General features: G+C 42.2%; 1 protein-coding gene across 1 annotated transcript in view; it reads left to right on the top strand.

Annotated features, from left to right (window-relative positions):
• Positions 1-5,072, top strand: part of LOC128359989 (latent-transforming growth factor beta-binding protein 4) — a 69,384-nt gene extending 64,312 nt beyond the window's left edge. Inside the window, exons 28-33 of the mRNA XM_053320304.1 lie at positions 642-775; positions 822-826; positions 949-1,071; positions 2,216-2,511; positions 3,661-3,813; positions 4,566-5,072. Coding sequence (XP_053176279.1) covers positions 642-775; positions 822-826; positions 949-1,071; positions 2,216-2,511; positions 3,661-3,813; positions 4,566-4,708 — 854 coding nt within the window. The 3' untranslated portion in view covers positions 4,709-5,072. The remainder of the gene's footprint in view (positions 1-641; positions 776-821; positions 827-948; positions 1,072-2,215; positions 2,512-3,660; positions 3,814-4,565) is intronic.
• Positions 5,073-20,840: the final 15,768 nt, after the last annotated feature.

Below are 20,840 nucleotides of genomic sequence, written 5' to 3' on the forward strand. Positions count from 1 at the left end.
CACAGATATTTTGTTCTCATCACTTTGTAAATTCATAAAGAAATGTTCAATCAAACTGTAATGATCATGATAATAATCATTAATGATGTTCTTGTACATAGCTGACATTCTGGGTTACACTAACTGACTGTGTGGATGAAGTCAATCTGAACATGAAATCATTGATCACACTTTACTGATTGGATGTGTCAACAATCTGAAGCTTCAATAATCAATAAACACCATTTTATCAACACGAAGCTTGTGTACTTTTACTGTAATACTTAAACTACATCACTCATAATACTGCTTTAACTACATGAATATGATCATACTTTTTAATACTTCTGTTGGATTTAAAATGCTTAACTTTTAATTGTAATAGAGTATTTTTACATTTCTGTTCTGGTACTTTTATTTAATTAAATGGCTCATATATCAGAATCTGTCCTCCGAGTGCAGCAGAAAGTCGACATTAGATTAAAACCAGACTGAGAAACATCATAAAGCTTCTTAAAGTGACTTCCTGCTGCAGGAGTGAGGCGTCGCTGTTCTCCTGCCGAGAGTTTTAAACACTAGAAACATTTGAAACTGAGAAAAATCACAGTGTATGTATTCCTTATTCATGTATATATACATGTTCTCTGTGTGTGTATCTGCAGAGGAATACGCCAACCTGTGCAGTTCGTTCCCTCCTTTGTATCCGGAGAGGTTTCCAGACGCAGGAGGACCAGAAGTGAGACCAGGAGCTGGACGAGGACGAGGAGGAGGAGGAGGAGGAGGAAGAGGAGGAGGAGGAGGAGGAGGTGTAGTATCTGTACTTTTTTCCCTCTTTATTTCAGCTTCAGTAAACCTTTTTCACATCATTTACCTCTCATCCTCCTCCTCATCCTCATCCTCTTCCTCTTCTTCTTCCCCCTCCTCAACTGCAGCTACTCCGTACTTCCCTCCCTTCGGTCCGGACTTCAGAGACTTCAGCCGCCCGGACTATGACGATTACTCTCCAGCAGGGGGCAGCAGGTCTGGCTTCAGAGGGAGGACGCCTGCCACCTTCAGCCTGCCTGACGGGTCCTACGGCAGGTCGGACTACGGGTGAGCACCAACATCACAGTCTCCATCTTTATTTAAAGACACTTAACGACTAAATTAACCAGATTTAAGTTTTATTCACTAAATCATCCCTCAGTTTTTAGATTGGCATCCTTTATTGTAGAGATATTCCCTTTTTAACCCTCCTGTTGTCCTCGAGTCAAGGAAGGAAGGAGGGAAGGAGGAAGGAAGGAAGGAAGGAAGGAAAGGAGGGAGGGAGGAAGGAAAGGAAGGAAGGACGGAGGAAAGAAGGAAGGAAGGAAGGTAGGGGGGAGGAAAGAAAGAGAGAAGGAGGGAGGGAGGAAGGGAGGAAGGGAAGAAAGAAGGAAGGAAGGAAGAAGAAAGGGGGATGGAGGAAGGGAGGAGAGAAGGAGGGAGGGAGGAAGAACAGATGGAAGGAAGGAAAGGAAGGAAGGACGGAGGAAGGAAAGAAGGAAGGGAGGAGAGAAGGAGGGAGGGAGGAAGGACAGATGGAAGGAAGGAAAGGAAGGAAGGACGGAGGAAATAAGGAACGAGGGAGGGAGAAAGGAAAAGAGGAAGGGAAGAAAGAAGACAGGGAGGAAGGAAGGAAGGAAGGATATTTTAGGATATTTACAGAAGTTACCAAATATAATTATTTGCCCAATAAAGGGTTAAACCTGATTCGATCACTTTACTCACTCCTAACAAGCCTGAACCAACATTACTCTAAAACAGGGGTGACAAACATGCGGCCCGCGGGCCAGATACGGCCTGCCGAGGGGTGCGGTCCGGCCCACTTGCCATCCACTGCTCTTTTCCTTCCTTCCATCTGTCCTTCCTTCCTTTCTTCTTTCCTTTCTTCCTATTGTCCTTCTGTCCTTCCTTCTTTTCTTCCATCTGTCCTTCCTTCCTTTCTTCCTATTGTCCTTCTGTCCTTCCTTCCATCTGTCCTTCCTTCCTTTCTTCCTTCTGTCCTTCCTTCCATCTGTCCTTCCTTCCTTTCTTCCTTCTGTCCTTCCTTCCATCTGTCCTTCCTTCCTTCTGTCTGTCCATCCTTCCTTTCTTCCATCTGTCCTTCTTCCTTCTGTCTGTCCGTCCTTTACTATCTCTCTTTCTTCTGTCTTTCTTCTGTCCTTCCCTTTGCCATTATTAGATGATAGTTAGTGTGTTTGTCCTCCGTTCACAGTACTGGTTACTACTCTGAAGGAGACTACAGCCCCCCCGACGGCTCCCCACCCAGAACCCCCTCCTTCCGCCTGCCCCCGGACCCCCGAGCAGAGACAGGCTTCGGTGCTCGGCCCCCTCCTCCGTCCAGGCCCGACGGTCCTCCTCTGAGCCTGGCCCCGCTGGCTGGAGACCCCTACGAGGACGAGGAGGAGGACGAGGAGGAGGCGTGGAGGCCCGGTCCGCCTTTCCCTCCCTTCACTGAGAGGAGAGGAGGAGGAGGAGGAGGAGAGGGAGCGCCGAGGAGAGTCTATGAGAGTGAGTTTCAGATAGTTTCAATGGGCCAGATGCAAGAACAGATTCTTTCTTAACCCTAACATACTGTTGACCCGTTTTTACATTTCAGAGCTTTAACAGCACTATATAAATATTTATTTTAACCAGACTGTTCTTAATGTGACCCACAGTGTATGAAAATGGTAATAAAATGCATCTTTTTTTCTTTTTTTTTTTCAGCATTCAAACATTGAAAATTTGAAATGTCCTTAAATGTAGTCATTGAACACTAAACACTAAATTTTACAGTTTATCTATAATCTTTATTGTATAAAATGACATCATCTATCTTCACTGGGAATTTAACTGAATAACAAAAAAAACTAGGGCTGTCAAACGATTAATTTTTTAAATCGAGGTTAATCGCAGAATTTCCATAATTAATCACGATTAATGGCGTTTTGAATGTCATGTTTAAAATCCTGTTATTTTCCATTTGAAGGCAGTTTTAAGCCCATAATGTAAAGCATTTCTTACCAGAGTGTCTTAACTGGGAATCAATCACAGCTCTGCTGCGACTCCCACACTCCAAAATGGTCCTTTGGTGGAGCTGAGGCTGGCTTGGCTGCACCTGGGTGTTTAGCGTGGAGGTGCTAACTCAAACTCCACGTACTCCGGTGGTAGTTAAACTCCGTTTGACACAGGTTGCATTTTACTTTTGACTTGTCAACTGAAGCGTCTGGAAGTGTTTTAAAGTTAAACAAGCCGTTCAAAAGTCCAGTAGCTCTCTTACTTTCCATCAGCGCGGTAGGTTTACTGCAGGAGGCCACTTCAAAGCATAGCGCTACAGCTAGAGGAGCCGTCTACGGGGGAGTAGAAGGGACAAAAAGGCTTGCTACATTAAAATGCGATTTTAAAAACTTAACGCGTTATGGATTGCATTAATCTGATCGCGATTAACGCGTTAACGCTGACAGCCCTAAAAAAAATGTACATTTATATTTAACTTGAATTAAAAAGGATAAAATATACATTAGATTCTTTCTATATAACTTAAAATATCGGTATATCTGATATATCGGTCAGGCTCTGTGTTGTATATTAATGTCTTGTTGTTTTTTTGTGAAGTTAAATCTCAGTCTCAGAGTTTGATTAACGTCCGGAGTCGTTTCTCTGTCTCTGGTCCTTCAGGGCGTTACGAGTCCTACGCCGGCCTGAGCACCGCAGAGGATTGTGGGATACTGCACGGCTGCGAGAACGGCAGGTGCATCCGCGTCGCCGAGGGTTACACCTGTGACTGTTACCAAGGTTACGAGCTGGACATGACCTCCATGACATGTATAGGTACGGACCGCGTTCACTGACCTCTGCATGCTCTGTGAGACCTTTAGTAATAATGTGAGGAATTATTGCTCTGCTGCTCGGAAGCCAATAGTTTCTAATCTAGGCAGCGCCATCTTCAAAATTTCAGGTGCATGCTGGGAAAAATAAAAACACGGATTCTACTTATATGGGCATGAGGTGGGGCCATGGACGGAGCAGGGAGGTTGCTATGGTTACGAGGGCTGGATCTCGAGGACATTGGTCAATCAACCTGTCAATCAGGACGTAGCCACGCCCTAATGCATACCCTGCTTTATCGTCACATATAAAATCAGGGAGGCCAAAATGTCCCAAATGAACATCATACTGCATTGAAGAAGGCTTTAAACTAGCGATTGAGACCATAAACACATTTTGAAAACGTTTACTGAGGTTAGAAATCAAGTGAGAAGTTGGTGAATTCTCCATTGACTTGTATAGAGACGGTCGCCCCCTGGTGGCCTTTTGATAGAATGCAGCGCTAAGTTACATTACCACGTTGGCCTCATTTCAGAGGACCAGAACTCCTCCGCCTGGTCAAGAACCACACTTATTTATTTAATCTGGCTTTTAATTAGTGTCATTTTAACCTATTTTTACTATATGTCCATTTTTTTTTTCACACATTGTCTAACTGTATTATTTTTTGTTTGTTTAATTGCTGTTTTAACTTAGCTAGTTTAATACGTTTATTGATAAGTAATGAATGAATTGAACGTGTCTTGTGTTTGCAGATATAAACGAGTGTGAGGACAGCGCCAGCGTGGAGTTCCCGTGTGTGAACGCTCGCTGTGTGAACACTGAAGGATCTTTCCGCTGCGTCTGCAGGAGAGGATACATCATGTCCCGCAGACCCAACCACTGTGTGGCAGCGTAGACCGGACCGGACCGAACCGGAGACTGGACGGGACTAAACTAGCTTGGGTTTTACTACAGGACTAGATTAGACTAACTGGACTTGACCGGGCTAAGATGTACTGGCCTAGAATACTGAGTAGATGGTGTGAAACTGGTTAAGCTGGTTAAACGACACAAAGGTTACACCAGTTCACGCCTGATTGAAGTCAAACTGAAATTTAAATCCTACATATAAATATTTGTTTTGTGGAAGGAAACAATGATATTAATAAATCTGCATATATTTCACAGAGGATACAACATTTATTAGACATTGTTATGGAAACGGTGTCTAAGCTGTTCCCATGGTAACAGCTGACTGACATTTATAAGCGTTGCTATGAGATACCCCTGTCCCAGTACAACGTTACATTTCACACAGGAAGTGAAAGCTCGTTAGCCCAGCTTGCTAACGTTAGCACTGAATCCCACTCAGCGTTACTTTGTCTTGATGTTATTTCAACGAGTTGTTCCGTAACTGCAACACATGACGCGAATTACTGTACAGAGCCACAAAATAACGTACAAAGTAACGTACCGAACTACAAAGTAACGTACAAAGTCGTAAAGTTACGTACAGAACTACAAAGTAACGTACAAAGTCATAAAGTAACGTACAGAACTACAAAGTAACGTACAAAGTCATAAAGTAACGTACAAAATCAAAAAGTAACGTACAAAGTCATAAAGTAACGTACAAAGTAACGTACAAAGTCAAAAAGTAATGTACAAAGTCATAAAATAACGTACAAAGTAACGTACAAAGTAACGTACAGAACTACAAAGTAACGTACAAAGTCATAAAGTAACGTACAAAGTAACGTACAAAGTCAAAAAGTAACGTACAAAGTCATAAAGTAACGTACAAAGTCATAAAGTAACGTACAGAACTACAAAGTAACGTACAAAGTCATAAAATAACGTACAAAGTAACGTACAAAGTAACGTACAAAGTAACGTACAAAGTAACGTACAAAGTAACGTACAGAACTACAAAGTAACGTACAGAACTACAAAGTAACGTACAAAGTCATAAAGTAACGTACAAAGTAACGTACAAAGTCATAAAGTAACGTACAGATTAGAGTAAGCAGTTGTATAGTAATCTACAGATTTACAAAATAACAAACTAACATACAGTTACAACGAATGTACAGAGTCACGAAGTAACGTACAGAGTAACGTACAGAGTAACGTACAGAGTAACGTACAGAGTAACGTACAGAGTTATGGGACAGATGTGACTAAAGAACGACAAACAACTCTGATTTCAGTCAAAACCAAAAATGTCCCCTTCCTGGGAGCAGGCTAGGCAGTAGGGGGCGCTATCACTGCAGAAAACTAAATAAAGACAAACACTAAAGATATATTTACTTAATTCTTAACGGAAATGTATTTTAATTTCAGTTTGACTTTAAGCGACTCGACTTGACAGGAACAAACGACTTTCAGAATAAACTTCACCACGCGGGGTTCGACAGCTCATCCAAAGCCCCTGAATCCATAAAGACGAACTTTTACACTAAATCCACTTTAGATTTACTGTTCAGTTGATTCTGGATCCGGTCTACGTAGAGTTCACTTATCGCAGCTCAGTTCTTTGACTTCTTCCAGTATAAAAAAAAACAGTGTAAGCAGCTACCGGTCGATCGTACACTGTGAGCGTAGAAGTCGTACGTTTTTTTTAAATGTGCAGATTGAGTTAAAACAACATATAAAAACATACGATGATGCATAAAATCACGTAGCAGTCACGAAACCAGTCCGAACCAGTCCAGTTGTTGAAACCAGGGGACTGGGAACCAAGCTGTGCCCAAAGTTCATGTGTTTGTTCTTCCAGCCGCGGCATTATCTGAACATTTATAGTGAATTACAGAAGTCTGGTTAGGTCAGAAGCGAGAGAGAGAGAGAGAGAGAGAGAGAGAGAGAGATGTGTGACGTTGTGCAGTAGAAGAAGAAAGTCGAGTGTGTTTTTTTTTATTGTTTTATTTTGAAAGGAAACTAACCAGGTTGAACTGGGTGACGGCAGAGAAGAGACGCTAACATCGTCTTATACTGTAGATTTCTGCGTCGCCTCCTCTGACGCTCACTGAAAGAGCTCATTGTGATATTTACAACATAAAATGTAACAAAATAAATTAAATACCAGGTTACTATTTTCACACCAGCAATCAGTTTAATATAACAAAGATTTGAAGGATGTTCCGCATGAGGTAAAAAAAAAATGCTTTCAGACTTAAATGATTAATTATATATGAAGTGAAAAGAACTACAGTAATTAAACTTGCTTAAATTACAGCTACATTCCACGTTTTGATATTAGCTTGAGCTTAAATACAGCGATGATATCTGACAAAATATATATTTATGCTTAAAAAACTGAAGGAGCTTTGTTATGTTAGAAATAAAATGAGCTAACGTATCAAAATCATAAAGTAACGTAAAAAGTAACGTACAAAGTCATAAAGTAACATAAAAAGTCAAAGTAACGTACAAAATCATAAAGTAACGTACAAAGTCATAAAGTAACGTAAAAAGTCACAAAGTAACGTAAAAAGTCATAAATTAACGTAAAAAGTCACAAAGTAACGTAAAAATCATAAAGTAACAAAAAGTCATAAAGTAACGTAAAAAGTCATAAAGTAACATAAAAGTCACAAAGTAATGTACAAAATCATAAAGTAACGTAAAAAGTCATAAAGTAACGTAAAACGCAGAAATTACGTACAAAATCATAAAGTAACATAAAAGTCATAAAGTAACGTAAAAAGTCACAAAGTAACGTAAAAGTCACAAAGTAATGTACAAAATCATAAAGTAACATAAAAGTCATAAAGTAACATAAAACGCAGAAATTACGTACAAAATCATAAAGTAACCTAAAAATCATAAAGTAACGTAAAACGCAGAAATTACGTACAAAATCATAAAGTAACGTAAAAAGTCATAAAGTAACGTAAAACATTGAAGTTACGTACAAAATCATAAAGTAACGTACAAAATCATAAAGTAACGTAAAAGTCATAAAGTAACGTAAAAGTCATGAAGTAACGTAAAACGCAGAAGTTACGTACAAAATCATAAAGTGATATAAAAGTCACAAAGTAACGTACAAAATCATAGTTACGTAAAAGTCAAGAAGTAACGTAAAACGCAGAAGTTACGTACAAAATCATAAAGTGATGTAAAAGTCATAAAGTAACGTAAAATGCCGAAGTTACGTACAAAGTCATGAAATAACGTAAAAAGTCAAAGTTACGTACAAAGTCGTAATAAATAAAATGAGCTCATAGAGGCGTAAATACCGATGCGATGAGACTAAAATCCTCCCGGGTGATTCTTTTAATTATTTAATTAATTAAATATTTTAACTATTTTATCTCCTAAAATGACGGTGGTGACGGCCAAGATGCTAATTCTGCTGAATAAATAGTAATTGAATTTATTTGAAGTTTTGCGTGAATGTATAATTACACAATTTAAAACGTGAGTAAATTAGTGAATGACGTCAGTGAAGCTACGGCCCTATTTTAATAATGAATAATTAATTAGGATTTACTGTGATTGACTTTCTAGCATTAAAAATGAGACGTGAGAAATAATGGAAAGATTCTTTTTTGACCCGTTACCAGCGGCAACTCGAGCTTTCTTTTTGTCTTTTTTTAATCTATATTTAAACATCCTGACAGACTCGCATTAGATTGGATAAAGGTTTTATAATCAACACTGTGTATGTGAACAGTTCAATAATTAAACACTATGATTTTATCTTCACTTAAGTCGAGAAAAATGAAAGAAAAACATGTTAAAATATAAGTTTATCCATTTTTTTTTTTTTTTTTAATACTTTCTGTTGATTATTATAAAAAACTGAATGTGTTGATGAATTACTGACATGTCTGTATTTTTTATATTTGTTGGTTGCTTTTTTTTTTCTCTCTTCAGCACATAAATACAAACTTCAGTGCAGCTTCCTCTTCGCTGAATGTTACAGGAAGCTGCATTCAGTCATATTGTGTATATATATATAATAATAATAATAATTATAATAATTCACATTGTTTCCCCCACAATAATCCTTATTGTTGAAACTGTAAGAGAGTGTTTATTGTGTTTTTTTTTTTTTGTATTATTATAATTATTTTAAACTTTCTATTAATGTAGTTAACAATGCTGAACGCGATGTGATTTCCTTCCTCAGCACCTGAAGTTTGATGTATAACATGCACTGTATGTGCCAGAGACCGGCCGACAGCTTCTTATTCCTCTGTACATTGTTTAAATTTCAGTCTCTGGTGCGTTTTTTTGTTTTTTTTGTTTTTTTAAAAAATGTGATTAATGATTCACATTTTTCTGAATCATCATCATCATCATCATCATCATCGTTGTTGTTTGTATGACAAGAGATGAAAATATATTTGCACACTTTTATTGAGATCCATCTGTGTTGTTTGTGTTGTTTGTGACTGTCTGGTTCTGTAGGAGGAGAGGAGGAGAGACAGGAGGAGGAGAGATGGAGGAGGAGAGGCAGAGAGGAGGAAAGGAGGAAGAGCAGAGAGGAGAAGAGGAAAGGAGAGGAGAGACAGAGGAGAGGAGAGACAGAAGAGAGGGAAGAGAGACAGAGGTGAGGACAGACAGAGGTGAGGAAAGGAGAGACAGAGGTGAGGAGAGACAGAGAAGAGGGAAGAGAGACAGAGGTGAGGACAGACAGAGGTGAGGAAAGGAGAGACAGAGGTGAGGACAGACAGAGGTGAGGAAAGGAGAGACAGAGGTGAGGAGAGGAGAGACAGAGAAGAGAGGAGAGGAGAGACAAGGAAGAGACAGAGGTGAGGAGAGACAGGAGGAGTAGAGACAGGTGAGAGGAGAGAGGGAGGAGAGGAGAGAGAGGAGGAGAGAAGAGACAGAGGAGAGGAGAGACAGATGAGAGAAGAGACAGAGGAGAGGAGAAGAGAGAAGAGAGGAGGAAGAGCGGAGAGAGGAGAGGAGAGAGGGAGGAGAGGAGGAGAGAAGAGACAGAGGAGAGGAGAGACAGGAGAGGAGAGACGGAGGAGAGGAGAGAGGAGAAGAGAGAAGAGAGGAGGAAGAGCGGAGAGAGGAGAGGAGAGGAAAAGAGGAGGAGAGGAGAGGAGAGACGGAGGAGAGGAGAGACGGAGAGGAGAGGAGAGAGGGAGGAGAGGAGAGAGAGGAGGAGAGAAGAGACAGAGGAGAGGAGAGACAGAGGAGAAGAGAGACAGAGGAGAGATGGAGGAGAGGAGAGACAGAGGTGAGGAGAGACAAAGGAGAGACAGAGAAGAGAGGAGAGACGGAGGAGAGACAGGAGGAGAGGAGAGACAGAGGAGAGGAGAGACAGAGGAGAAGAGAGGAGAGGAGAGGAAAGCAGGAAGAGCGGAGAGGAGAGACAGATGTGAGGACAGACAGAGGAGAGGAAAGGGAGAGGAGAGGAGAGACAGAGGTGAGGAGAGGAGAGACGGGAGAGGAGGGGCAGAGGAGAGACGGAGGAGGAGGAGAGAGACAGAGGAGGTGAGGAAAGACAGAGGAGAGGAAAGGAAAGGAGAGGAGAGACAGGAGAAGAGGGGAGGAGAGGAGAGACAGAGGAGAAGAGAGACAGAGGGGAGGAGAGGAGAGACGGGAGAGGAGGGGCAGAGGAGAGACGGAGGAGGAGGAGAGAGACAGAGGAGGAGAGGAGAGACAGAGGTGAGGAGAGACAGAGGTGAGGAGAGACAGAGGAGAGATGGAGGAGAGGAGAGACAGAGAAGAGGGAAGAGAGACAGGAGAGACGGAGGAGAGGAGAGGAGAGGAAAGCAGGAAGAGCGGAGGAGAGGAGAGACAGAGGTTAGGACAGACAGAGGAGAGGAAAGGAGAGGCAGAGGTGAGGAGAGGAGAGACGGGAGAGGAGAGGAGAGACGGAGGACAAACTTCCTCCTTACTCCTTTCCTTCATTACTTCCTCTTTTCCTGCCTCCTTACTCCTTTCTTTCCTTCCTTCCTTCCTTCCTTCCTTACTCCTTTCCTTCCTTCCTCCTGTCCTTCTTTCCTTCCTCTTTTCCTCCTTACTAATTTCCTTCCTTCCTTCCTTACTCCTTTTCTTCCTTCCTCTTTTCCTCCTTCCTCTTTTCCTCCTCACTCCTTTCCTTCCTTCCTTCCTCCTGTCCTTCCTCCTGTCCTTCCTCCTGTCCTTCCTTCTGTCCTTCCTTCTGTCCTTGCTTGACCTGAGGACAACAGGAGGGTTGATGTGAGCAGTTTTAAGATGGTAGTTGACAGTTATGGCTCCTCTAACGTCAGCTGGTGTTGAATCCTTCCTTCCTACCTTCCTTCCTTCCTTCCTTCCTTGGTAATTGACAGTTATGGCTCCTCTACCATCAGCTGGTGTTGAATCCTCAGCTGTTTGTTTACACCTCTGCATTAGCGTGTTGCTAACAGCTGTGTGTGTAAGTGTGTGTGTGTAATGTATACACTGTCTGTTGTCCCCACCTCTTTCTTTGCTCTCTCCTCCTTCCATCCTTCCTTCCTTCCTTCCTTCCTTCTTTCCTTCTTTCCTTCCTCCCTCCCTCCTTACTCCTTTCCTTCATTCCTTCCTCTTTTCCTGCCTCCTTACTCCTTTCTTTCCTTCCTTCCTTCCTTCCTTCCTTCCTTCCTTCTCTCCTAAATTCCTTTCTCTTGTCATCCTTATTCCTTTCCCCCCTCCCTCCCTCCTTCCTTACTCCTTTCCTTCTTTCCTCCCTCCTTTCCTTCCTCCCTCCCTCCTTACTCCTTTCCTTCATTCCTTCCTCCTTTCCTGCCTCCTTACTCCTTCCTTCCTTCCTTCCTTCTCTCCTAAATTCCTTTCTCTTGTCATCCTTACTCCTTTCTCCCTCCCTCCTTCCCTCCCTCCTTCCTTACTCCTTTCCTCCCTTCCTTCCTTCCTTCCTTCCTTCCTTCCTTCCTTCCTTCCTCTTTTCCTCCTTACTCCTTTCCATCCTTCCTTCCTCTTTTCTTCTTTTCCTCCTTACTCCTTTCCTGTCCTTCCTCCTGTCCTTCCTTCCTTCCTTCCTTCCTTCCTTCCTTCCTTCTTTCCTTCCTTCCTTCCTCTTTTCCTCCTTACTCCTTTCCTTCCTTCCTCCTGTCCTTCCTTCTGTCAGCTGTTTGTTTACACCTCTGCATTAGCGTGTTGCTAACAGCTGTGTGTGTGTGTGTTAGTGTGTGTGTTAGTGTGTGTGTGTGTGTGTGTGTGTGTGTGTGTGTTAGTGTGTGTGTGTGTGTGTGTGTGTGTGTGTGTGTGTGTGTGTGTGTGTGTGTGTGTGTGTGTGTAATGTATACACTGTGTGTTGTTGCAGAGTCACCTCAGGTGTTACTCTCGTGCTGATCGCCTCAAATCCTCCACCTGGCTCTCTAACCCTAATGCCTGCCCTGTTTATGTAGATCCAGGACTCTAAGCCACTTTACATTGTAGGCTAATCTGTCCACACACAGACGTACACACACGCACACACACACTCTCTCACACACACACACACACACACACTCACACACACACTCACACACTCAGGCAGCATTAATGAGATTAAAGAGTTCACCGAGTACCGAGGCTGAACTTGTGAGCCAGCGGAATATCAGCTTTCACTTTCACACACACACACACACACACACACACACACACACACACTCAAACAAACTCTGCAGCTCATCCCAACATCCTGAGTGTGAACTCGTATACAAACTGCCTCCTCTACCATCCTTCCTCCCTACCTTCCTTCCTTCCTTCCTTCCTCCCTTCCTTCTGTCCTTCCTTCCATCTATCCGTCCTTCGGAATTATATAAAAAAAATATATAAGAATCTAATTATATAAAACAGACTCAAACATGCTGCTGAACACAATCCTCCTGTTGTCCTCAGGTCAAGGAAGGACAGGAGTAAGGAGGAAAAGAGGAAGGAAGGAAGGAAGGAAGGAAGGAAAGGAGTAAGGAAGGAGGGAGGGAGGAAAGGAGTAAGGATGACAAGAGAAAGGAATTTAGGAGAGAAGGAAGGAAGGAAGGAAAGAAAGACAGAAAGGAGTAAGGAGGCAGGAAAAGAGGAAGGAATGAAGGAAAGGAGTAAGGAGGGAGGGAGGAAGGAAGGAAGAATGGAAGGAAGGAGCAGGGTGCAAAGAAAGAGAGAAGAAGGAAGGGAAGAAGGAACAGAAGAAGGAACAGTCAAAAGAGAGATGGGGTCAGTTTGAGCCGGGAGGACGACAGGAAGGTTAAAGTTAAAGTTTAATATTCTCACTTCTTGCGGTAACCTTATCATAATGTTGAGTTAATTCCAGATGTTTGTCACCAGATGCAGTTAGTTGTTGGTTAACTAATGAAAATGGAGTTGTGTTTTATAGTCTTGGTGGTAACGAGCTTTATGTTCAGGTTCAAGTGACTCACTCTAGAATTTAGAAATGTAGAATATGAAGCATGAAGTGAGATAAAGCAGGATTCTAAGTTAAAGGGTCGTCCACACTATGAACTATATTAACTTCCTGTCTCTCAGCTGCTGCTTCCAGCTGTGTCTGCAGCTAATGAACATAGATCTAGATGAGCTTTCTTTCTTTCTTCCTTCCTTCCTTCCTTTCTTTCTTTCTTTCCTCCCTTTCTTCCTTCTGTCCTTCCTTCCATCTGTCCTTTCTTCCTTCCTTCCTTCCTTCCTTCCTTCCTTTCTTTCTTTCTTTCTTTCTTTCTTACTTTCTTTCTTTCTTTTTTCTTTCTTTCCTCCCTTTCTTCCTTCTGTCCTTCCTTCCGTCTGTCCTCCCTTCCTTCCTTCCTTCCTACCTCCCTTCCTTCCTCCCTTGCTTCTTTCCTCGCTTCCTCCTTCTCTCTTTCTTTCCTTGGTCCTTCCTTCCTTCCCTCCTTTCTTTCTTTCTTTCTTTCTTTCTTTCTTTCTTTCTTTCTTTCTTTCTTTCTTTCTTTCTTTCTTTCTCCCTTCCTCCCTTTCTTCCTTCTGTCCTTCCTTCCTTCCTCCCTTCCTTCCATCTGTCCTTCCTTCCTTCCTCCCTTTCTTCCTTCCTTCCTTCCTCCCTTTCTTCCTTCCTTCCTTCCATTTGTCCTTCCTTCCTTCCTTCCTTCCTTCCTTCCTTCCTTCCTCACTTTCTTCCTTCTGTCCTTCCTTCCACCTGTCTGTCCCTCCTTCCTTCCTTTCTTCCTTCCTTCCTTCCTTCCTCCCTTTCTTCCATCTGTCCTCCCTCCCTTCCTTCCTTCCTCCCTTCCTTCCTTACTTCCCTTCTTCCTTCCTTCCTTCCTTCCATCTTTTTAATGACTCCTTTCTTTCCTTCCTGATTGGCTGTCATTGTTTCCGTCCCTTTAAACTCTTTTAATCAGAACATCGTGAACCAATGCGTAGATGCCGGATCAGGCGGTCCAGGTTGCCGTGAGCAACAGGGCGATCGTACAGTGAGCTGCTGTCAGGTGACTGGCAGCGCGGCCGTGACCCAGATCTCTGAGTGATGGACGGGAGTGGGTCAGCGTGTGAAGCGTCCGGCTCAGAGAAGGATTTCAAGAGTGCAACGAGTTTCTATCCTCAGAGTCAACTTAACTCCTTCTGTGAGTTATCATTACGCAACAACCGGTTATATAAAATATGAGATAAGAGAAGATAATAAAGCTTTATTAGTCCCATGATGGAGGGATTTACAGTGTTAGAGTAGTGAAATTAATAGAAACAAGCATCAATAAAAAATAAAGAATAATAAATGAGTAAACTAAAAAATGATAATACTTACTTTATTATTAACCCTCCTGTTGTGTTCGGAAAGAAGTAAGTAAGGAAGGAAGGTAGGAGGGAGGGAGGAAAGAAGGACAGGAAAGAAGTAAGGAAGGAAAGAAGGTAGGAGGGAGGAAGGACAAAAGAAGGAAGAGAGGGGGATGGAGGATGGAAGGAAGGGAGGAAAGGAAATAAGGAAGGGAGGAAGGAAGGATGGAGGAAAGAAGTAAGTATTGAAGGAAGGTAGGAGGGAGGGAAGTAAGAAGGACGGAAGGAAGGACAGGGGAAAGAAGGTAGGGGGGAGGAAGGACAAAAGAAGGAAGGAAGGGAAGAAAGAGAGAAGAAGGAAAGAAAGAGAGAAGGAGAGAGGAAGCACAGATGGAAGGAAGGACGGAAGGAAAGAAGGAAAGGAAGGAAGGAACAGTCAAAACAGATGGGTCAATTTGACCCGGGAGCACGACAGGAAGGTTAATATAGCATCTTTTAAACAGTTTAAAAGGGTTTTATAAAGTGCTTCAACAAGATAAAAGTAGAAGACATGAAGTACAGTAAAGACATGATGAAGATAAATTAAAATAAAATGAAATAAAAAGACTAACTATAAACTAACATCATGTAAAAGCTCGTCTTTGAAGCAGGAGGAGGCATTAAAAAGATGGAAGGAAGGAAGGAAGAAAGGGAGGAAGGAAGGAAGGACAGGTGGAAGAAAGGGAGGAAGGAAGGAAGGACAGATGGAAGGAAGGAAGGAAGGGAGGACAGAAGGAAGAAAGGGAGGAAGGAAGGAAGGACAGAAGGAAGAAAGGCAGGAAGGAAGGAAGGACAGAAGGAAGAAAGGCAGGAAGGAAGGAAGGACAGATGGAAGGAAGGACAGAAGGAAGAAAGGGAGGAAGGAAGGAAGGAAGGGAGGACAGATGGAAAGAAGGAAGGGAGGACAGATGGAAAGAAGGACAGAAGGAGGAAGGAAGGACAGATGGAAGGAAGGAATGACAGAAGGAAGAAAGGCAGGAAGGACAGAAGGAAGAAAGGGAGGAAGGACAGAATGAAGAAAGGCAGGAAGGACAGAAGGAAGAAAGGGAGGAAGGGAGAGAGAAAGAAAGTAGAAGTGATTTAAAAGAAGTTATGAATTAAAAAAGGAAAAAGAGTGTTAAGAGTTTATATGATATAATATATACAGATATTAAAGTGAAACATACAGCACATTTTAGTTTTATATTACTAAGTTTAAATAGTTTAATTAAAGAGGATATAATATACAGAGCAGATAGATGGAGAAGAGATTATTTAAAACCTTCATTTCAAAATGAATATTCAAAAATTTACAATATTACAGGAAATAATACGACTTTATGAAAGTGAGAGTAAACCGATGATGTAATACAGTTACAATTACATCACCATTATTTTAACCAAAAGTAAGACTGAATGATCCTGAAAATGTCAAATGGTGTAACCACAAAAGAATGATACATATTAAATATTTTATCCACGTAGAAAGAAAGAACAAGAAGTAGGAGGAAAGAAAGAAAGAGGAGGAAGAAGAGAAAGAAAGAAGTAAAGCAGTCAGGTTCCTGGTCTCCATGGTTACCCAGATGAAATGTAATATTTAGAACAATAGTATTCCATTAGCTTTATCGAGAATTTACTGTGTGTGTGTGTATATGTGTATGTGTATGTGTATGTGTGTATATGTGTGTGTGTATATGTATATGTGTGTGTATATGTGTGTGTGTGTGTGTATGTGTGTGTGTGTGTGTGTGTGTGTGTGTGTGTGTGTTGGCAGGCAGACCTACTTCTCGAGCTCTTATGAAACAGCAAATGTAGGTGAGCAGTGTGCACGTCTGAGGCCAAGATTAACAGTGTGTGTGTGTGTGTGTGTGTGTGTGTGTGTGTGTGTGTGTGTGTGTGTGTGTGTGTGTGTGTGTGTGTGTGTGTGTGTAGGATGCTGAAGCTGCACTTCCTCATACAACAAGATGTGAGAACCAAACAGGTGTGTGTATATACGTGTGTGAGTGTGTGTGTGTCCTCTGTCCTGAACACACTGATATTTTCCTGTTTATACTGAAAAATGAGTTAAACAGCTGATTTAAAGTATCTACCATCATATATATATTATATTTATTCTTTATTTATATCAATCTAAGCTTCCACAAAGAATCTCAAGCAACAGAAAGTCAAATATAACAATCAGAAAATGTGAAATAAATGTGAAAAGGAAACAGAAATACAAACAGAAATGAATATGTGTGTTTAAATGAAAGCTCTGATCTCTGGTTTCCTCTCTGTGTGTCTGACTGTAACAGCTGTAGCCAACACACATTCATTATCAGTCAGTATATAATATAATATATATATTAGGGCTGTCAGCGTTAACGTGTTGATCGCGATTAGATTAATGCAATCTATAACGCATTATTTTTTTTAATCACATTTTAATGTAGCAAGCCTTTTTGTCCCTTCTACTCCCCCGTAGACGGCTCCTCTAGCTGTAGCGCTATGCTTTGAAGTTGCCTCCTGCAGTAAACCTACCGCGCTGATGGAAAGTAAGAGAGCTACTGGACTTTTGAACGGCTTGTTTAACTTTAAAACACTTCCAGACGCTTCAGTTGACAAGTCAAAAGTAAAATGCAACCTGTGTCAAACGGAGTTTAACTACCACCGGAGTACGTGGAGTTTGAGTTAGCACCTCCACGCTAAACACCCAGGTGCAGCCAAGCCAGCCTCAGCTCCACCAAAGGACCATTTTGGAGTGTGGGAGTCGCAGCAGAGCCGTGATTGATTCCCAGTTAAGACACTCTGGTAAGAAATGCTTTACATTATGGGCTTAAAACTGCCTTCAAATGGAAAATAACAGGATTTTAAACATGACATTCAAAACGCCATTAATCGTGATTAACTATGGAAATTCTGCGATTAATCTCGATTTAAAAAATTAATCGTTTGACAGCCCTAGTTTACAGTAAACACACGGAGCTTCCAGGATGTTTCACCAACAGAAGAAGAACAGAGTCGACGTCACTTCATCAACAAAAACAATCAGCTGATCAGTTCATTCATTTATTGATTAGTTAAAGTCTCGATCATTTATTAAAGATTTAAACAAACAGCTTGAGTTGAGTTTCTACCTTTCTGTTTTATCTCTTTATGACCATTGTCTGACACGTAGGTAATAAAGAAATGTGTCTATTATTATATAAATAGTATTTATACACTGATTGTTTTTGTTGATGAAGTGACGTCGACTCTGCTCTTCTTCTGTTGGTGATAAACATCCTGGAAGCTCCGTGTGTTTACTGTAAACACACACACACACATACACACACACACACACACACACACATACACACACACACATACACACACATACATAGACAGACACACACATGCACACACACACACACACACACACACACACACACTAACATGAACCAGGACTTTGTGTAATCAGGATCAGGCTGATCATCATGAGGACGACTGGTCTCAAGTGTTTATACTGGAGAACGTCCCAGTGAGGTAATACACACACACACACACACACACACACACACAGATACACACACTGCTCATGTCTAACTGGTGTGTGTAGATACTTTCTAAAAACTCTTCAGAGTCTGTTTTTCATTATTAGACAAGAAGTTAGACTAAAATAGAACATTATTTAAAAAACCTCAAAGATATACTCAGTTTATTATCATTTATAATAATAATAAACTTTAAATATTTGACATTAAACTGATTCATTAACTATATAAATATAATAGTTGCATGTGTAGTTAATATTATATAACATAAAAAACTATAGTGTGAAACATTTTAGTAAAAAGGTTTGAGTCTAACATGACATGAGAATAAAAGAGGAGCTAACACTGCACTAATTAACTAATGAAGTAACTAAGTAACTGATGAAGGAGGAGAGGAGGAGGTGAGAAGGAAGAGGAGGTGGTGAGGAGGAGGAAGAGGAGGAGGAAGTGAGGAGGTGTGGATGAAGTTAGGAAGGGGAGGTGAGGAGGAGATAAGGAGGAGGAGGTGAGGTGGAAGAGGAGGTGGTGAGGAGGAGGTGTGGATGAAGTGAGGAAGGGGAGATGAGGAAGAGGAGGAGGTGAGGTGGAAGAGGAGGAAGAGGAGGAGAGGTGAGGAGGAGGTGAGGGTAAGGAGGACGAGGAGGTGAGGAGGAGGTGTGGAGGAAGAGGAGGAGGAAGAGGAGGAGGAGATAAGGAGGAGGAGGTGAAGATGAGGAGGAGGTGGTGAGGAGGAGGACGAGGTGAGGAGGTGGTGAGGAAGAGGAGGAGGCTAACTAATTAACTAACTACTGAAGGAAGTAACTGATGAAGGAGGAGGTGAGGAGGAGGACTAGGTGTGGAAGAGGAAGAGTAGGAGGTGAGGAGGAGGAGGTGTGGAGGAAGAAGTGAGGAGGAGGAGGAGTAGGAGGTGAGGAAGAGGTGAGGGAAAGGAGGAGGTGAGGAGGAGGTGGTGGCTAACTAGGAAGTAACTGATGGAAGAGGAGGTGAGGAGGAGGACTAGGTGTGGAAGAGGAAGAGTAGGAGGTGAGGAGTAGGAGGAAGAAGAGGAGGAGGTGTGGAGGAAAAGGAGGAGGAGGAGGAGGTGAGGCGGAGGAAGAGGAGGAGGTGAGGAGGAGGAGGAGGTGAGGAGGAAGAAGAGGTGAGGAGGAGGAGGAGGAGATGGAGGTGTGGAAGAAGAGGAGGAGGAAGAGGAGGAGGAAGTGAGGATGAGGTGTGGAGGAGGTGAGGAAGAGGAAGAGTAGGATGTGAGGAGGAGGTGAGGAGGAAGAGGAGGAGTGAAGGAGGAAGAGGAGGAGGTGAAGGTGAGGAGGAGGTGAAGAGGAGAAGGAGGATGTGAGGAGTAGGAGGAGGAGGAAGAGGAGGAGGTGAGGAAGAGGAGAGGGTAAGGAGGAGGAGGTGGCTAACTAACTAATTAACTAACTAATGACGGAAGTAACTGATGGAAGAGGAGGTGGAGGAGGTGGAGGAGAGGAGGAAGAGGAGGAGGTGAGGAGGTGTTGAGGAGGAGGAGGAGGAGGAGGTGGTGAGGAAGGTGAGGAGGAGGAGGAGGTGAGGAGGAGGAGGAAGTGGGGAAGAGGAGGAGTAAGAGGTGAGGAGGAGGAGGTGTGGAGGAGGAGGTGAGGAAGAGGAGGAGTAGGAAGTGAGGAAGAGGTGAGGGTGAGGAGGAGGAGGAGGAGGTGAGGAGGAGGAGGTGGCTAACTAACTAATGAAGGAAGTAACTGATGGAAGAGGAGGTGGAGGAGAGGAAGGGTAGGAGGTGAGGAGGAGGAGGTGGCTAACTAACTAATTAACTAATGAAGGAAGTAACTGATGAAGGAGGAGGAGGAGGAGGAGGTGTGGAGGAGGAGGTGGTGTGGAGGAGGAGGAGGAGGTGAGTGTTTGCAGGCTGCAGGTTCACATCAGCAGCTTCATGTCCTACATCTGTCACTGTCTGAATCAATAGAGATGATAGAAGAAGAAGAAGTCAATCCCCTGTTCATGCTGCGTGCTCATAGGCTGATCCTCCCCCCCCTCCCCTCCTCCTCCTCCTCCTCCTCCTCCCCCTGCCCCCCCCCCTCTGTGATGACGGGAGATGAAGATAAATATCCGAGCCGACACCTTGGGAGGCTCAGATGTGTCCGTAAGTCTCTCTGCAGGGAACTCCACAGCTTCAGGAAGTGTTTTTGTCAGTTTTGGGATTTCCTACTTTTTTTATTGGACTTTAAACGCACCGTCAGAAAGTTAAGTGTTTTTTTTTGGTTGAGTTTTTTCTGGATTTGTCAGATTTTGGGAGGAAGGATCCGAACCAGGAGTAAAACCAGGATGGAGATGAAGGACTTCTGCCTCACAGAGGACTTTCATCACTTCCTCAACCCTCAGCGGTGAGAATCAACACGTTTAAAAAGACCAGTATTTATATTTTAAGAGCATTAAAACACCATAAAATCATTTGTTAGAGCTTCATTTGTCCTTAAAGTGACCCAGAATTTAAAAAAATGAAAATAAAATGTTTAATTTTCTTTTAATACTTTTAAAGCTTGTGTTCAGTGATGCAGTTTTAAACCTCTACACACTGTTTAAAGTCACATTTAACCATTTTCTTTTACATTTTAAGAGCATTAGAACACCATAAAATGATTTGTTAGAGCTTCATTTGTCCTTAAAGTGACCTAGAATATTAAAAACTTAAAATAAAATGTTTAATTGGAAAAAATAATTTTGAATCTTGTGTTCAGTGATGCAGCTATAAACCTCTACACACTGTTTAAAGTCACATTTAACCTTTTTCTTTAACATTAAAACACCATGTAATCATTTATTTTAGCCTTATTTTAAATTAAAGTGACACAGAATATTAAAAAAAGTCAAATAAAATGTTTAATTATTTTTAATTCTTTTAAATCTTGTGCTCAGTGA

The sequence above is a fragment of the Scomber japonicus genome, chromosome 6 (genome assembly GCF_027409825.1).
Source record: "Scomber japonicus isolate fScoJap1 chromosome 6, fScoJap1.pri, whole genome shotgun sequence".
Taxonomy (NCBI): Eukaryota; Metazoa; Chordata; class Actinopteri; order Scombriformes; family Scombridae; genus Scomber; species Scomber japonicus.